Source organism: Trypanosoma grayi, assembly GCF_000691245.1.
Source record: "Trypanosoma grayi strain ANR4 Tgr_1445_V1, whole genome shotgun sequence".
NCBI classification, from domain to species: Eukaryota; Euglenozoa; class Kinetoplastea; order Trypanosomatida; family Trypanosomatidae; genus Trypanosoma; species Trypanosoma grayi.
The window spans coordinates 1-3,325 of record NW_008827063.1 but is presented as its reverse complement, the minus strand read 5'-3'; the positions used below and the strand labels follow the sequence as shown (position 1 = coordinate 3,325).

At 54.4% G+C, this 3,325-nt stretch overlaps 1 protein-coding gene across 1 annotated transcript; it reads left to right on the top strand.

Moving 5' to 3' along the window:
- Positions 1 to 173: 173 nt before the first annotated feature.
- On the top strand, positions 174 to 1,547 carry DQ04_14451000 (cyclin-dependent protein kinase; the record flags this gene model as incomplete). Its single annotated transcript, XM_009317139.1, has 1 exon — positions 174 to 1,547. One exon carries the CDS (start codon positions 174 to 176, stop codon positions 1,545 to 1,547), a length of 1,374 nt encoding a protein of 457 aa, XP_009315414.1.
- Positions 1,548 to 3,325: the final 1,778 nt, after the last annotated feature.

Below are 3,325 nucleotides of genomic sequence, written 5' to 3'. Positions count from 1 at the left end.
CTCTCTCTCTCTCTCTCTCTCTGTCTTTCTTTGTATCTCGTTACCTGCGCCTTCTGGTGGTGGTGGTGCAGCAACTCTACATTAAAACACAGTAAGTGTTGGTGAAGGTGGAAATTAACACACAACAGGAAAGCGGAAAAACATAAGAAGGCGGGAGGAAACAAAGAGGCAAGATGGTTAGCGAGCGCCTTGTAAACTTTATGAGTTTGAACGAGTTGGACTCCACGAAGCCACTGATTCGTCACTACTTCCTTCAGGCAAACAATGCGGCCATGCAGGAGATGCAGCGGCAGCGTTCGCTGAACCGCAGCCTCCCCGACGCGACGATCTCGTCGCCCGGCCTCTCGCAGTCAAGTTTCTCTGTTGACCACGACGACGCGGGCTTCTGCAGCAATAACGTTGGCAGCAGCAGCAGCAACCCTGCAAGTGATGAGTCATTCCGCCCACAGTTGTTCGTGCTGTCGCCATCGGTGGCGGAGCCGCAGCGATACTGCCGCAAGGGCGTGCTGGGTGAGACGGAGTCGCTGCAGATGAAGCACGTGGCGGAGTACAACTTCCTTATCCCTGCCATCAGCGCCGCTCTCGACAGCGTCATTGCCGCCCACGAGGCGTGGAGGCGCAAGCAGGAAGAGCTGCGCCTAGAGGGCGACGAGGAGGAGCTGTCAGTCACGGCGATGAGCGAAGACGGCTCTGTCAAGAGCGCCGAGGGCGTGCGGGAGCGCTTCTTCGCGTTCGAGACATCCAAGGAGCCGGGCGTTTCGCTGATAGACTACGTGCGTCGAATTGTAGAGTACACGTACATCTCGCCGTCTGTGCTGCTGGTGTCGTGCCTGTATATTGACCGTCTCCTCACCCGCTACACACCGCTCGTGTTAACGCTCAAGAACATCTTCAAGCTCTTCTCCACCGCGGTACGCGTTGCCAGTAAGGTCATGGACACCCGGACTGTGGGTAACAAGTACTTTGCCCGCACTAGCGGTATTAGCAACGCCGAGCTGAACCTTCTGGAGGTGTGCTTTATGTGGGATATCGAGTTAGAGCTCTATGTGGATGCGACCGAGTTCTACAGTTACGCAGAGGACCTTACCACTGCAGCTGCTGTTGAAACAGAGGATATGGCTTCCAAGCAGGTAGCAGTCGACGCCTCTACCAGTGGCCCCGAGAAGAGCTGGTTGGTGCCCATTGTCAACTCTGTTGGCTGCTCTGGGAGCTTCAGTGAAAGGTCAAAGCACCCACAGCAGCAACAACAACAGCTCCGATCCCTCCCACCGGTTAACGCACCCCGCCTCGTCACACCGGTAGACGGCCACACGTCGAGCCCACCGCGGGGCGATAATTCTGGCGGCGCTGCGTTTGTTTCATGCCAGCGCACAGTAGCCGCTGCGCTGCCAGTGCCGGCGCCCCCACGCCGCGCCTCGTGCCTTCCCGCGTGCGTCACAACGAGGCCCAGCACCAGCCACAGCGCGGCGGCGGCGGCGGTGGTGGGCAGGGAGCGGCTTCTGAGAAGCGGTGGGAGTGAGAAGCGGCGAAGCCGCCAACAAAAATAGGATGGTCAACCCCATCTCGCAGGAGAACGAGGTATGATACATAACCATCGCAGAGGGATGCGTACGCATACATTCCCATTTACTTTACACTATCACTTTCCTCTTTAAAAAACACAGTTGAGGATATAGCTAGCGCACAGTGATAGAGGCGGGGGCGATGATTTGTTCCTGGTATTACATCTGTTTATCTTTCTATCTAAGGCTCGAAATTATATTGCATCCATCAACAATATTAGTGCAGGCATAAAAAGGGGGGCAACATAGAGAATACGGACCACAAAGGGAGGGGGAGGGCAAAGGTTTTTTTGTTGTTGTTGTGAAAGGGGGAAAGAAGCATTTTGTTTTACCGAATGGGAGAGCAGGAAGCCGATGTGCCTCTAGGAAAGCCTTGCAGTCGTCTTTTGATTGTGTAGCTTCACAAGCACCAAACGAGATGAACAAGACGAGGTGATTTTACTTTTCCCCCATTATTGTGTGTGTCTTAGTTCTTGATTGGCTCGTTTTTTGTGTCTCCTCGTTCCCGGGTCTGAGTCACTTTGTGTGTAGTATTGCGGTGCCTTTCCTCACTTGTGCGTGTGGATCTCTTGCACGCGTGAAGGACTGGCGGCGGCGGCAGCAGCAAGAACAACAACAAGGAGCAGCGCCATACATTTGTCGTGGGCGCTTGTGGTAGAGCTGGTGTGGTGGATACCGACGAGGGGGGCGACGTGTGTTGTTGGGCCACCCGACGCCACCGAAGCGGCGAGATCGCGACGGCGGCGCGGGCCCGGAAGCAACAGGCGGAAGCAACCGGAGTCGCCACCGCACACAATGGCCCAGAGACATGCACAACGGAATTTTTTGTTTATCCGTTGAGTAAAAAATAAAAATAAAAATAAAATAAATGAGAACGCTCCTCCAGTCGTTGTTGTTGCTGTTGTTGTTGCTGTTGCTGCTGTTGTTTTGTTTTGTTTTGTGTTTTTTTTTTCCTTTTCTCTTATCTTTCCTTGTTGGTTTTGTTTGTTTGTTTTTTTTTTTCTTTTCGTTTACTCTTTGACTCTTCCCTCTGCTTCGGCTTTCGTTTGCAGCTTCCCTTCGCCGTTGTTTCTTCGCCCGCCCTCTCCGTGGCGCGGCCTCTTTGCTTCGCCGCCCCCTGCTCCGTTGTGCCGGCCTGTTCCTGTTCCCAATGCGTAACCACCCCAGCGTCGCAGCTGCCGCCGTGCTGGCGCGTCGCTTCGTTCTTCCCCCCTCACCCTCCGCCTACTCGTCACTGCACGCCAGCCTGTTCCTTTTTGTTTGTTTGGTTTCCGTCCCTTTTTTTTTCTTTCGGGGGGAGCGTCCTGTATGTTTTTTTTTTTATGTTTCTCTTCCTTCCGCGTCGCCTCCCGCCTTCCGTTGTTTTTCCTTGGGCCGGGGGGCTCTGCACTGTGTGGTCGCTTTCGCCACGTACGTGGGCTGTTCACTTCGTTTGATAGTGACGTTGATTGAAGCTTCTGGTGCAGCTCTGTTTTATTCTTCCAGGTACGCACCCGCTTCCTGTTTTGTTTGTTTTGTTTTCGGATCTTTTCTGCTTTGTTGTTGCTTGTGTACAATCGTCTGGCCCCGCTTCTTTTTTTGTTTGCCCGGGGGCTTGTGTTGTTCCTCGCCGCCGCCGCCGCCGCCGCCGCCACCACCACAACAACGCTGAGGTGGTGGTGGCTGGGAGGGAGGGAGAATGCGGGAGCGAAAGGAAGCCGTCAGACAAACAAACCAACACCATTGTCGTGCCCTCACGCCGCCTATGGTACTTTTTTGGGGGG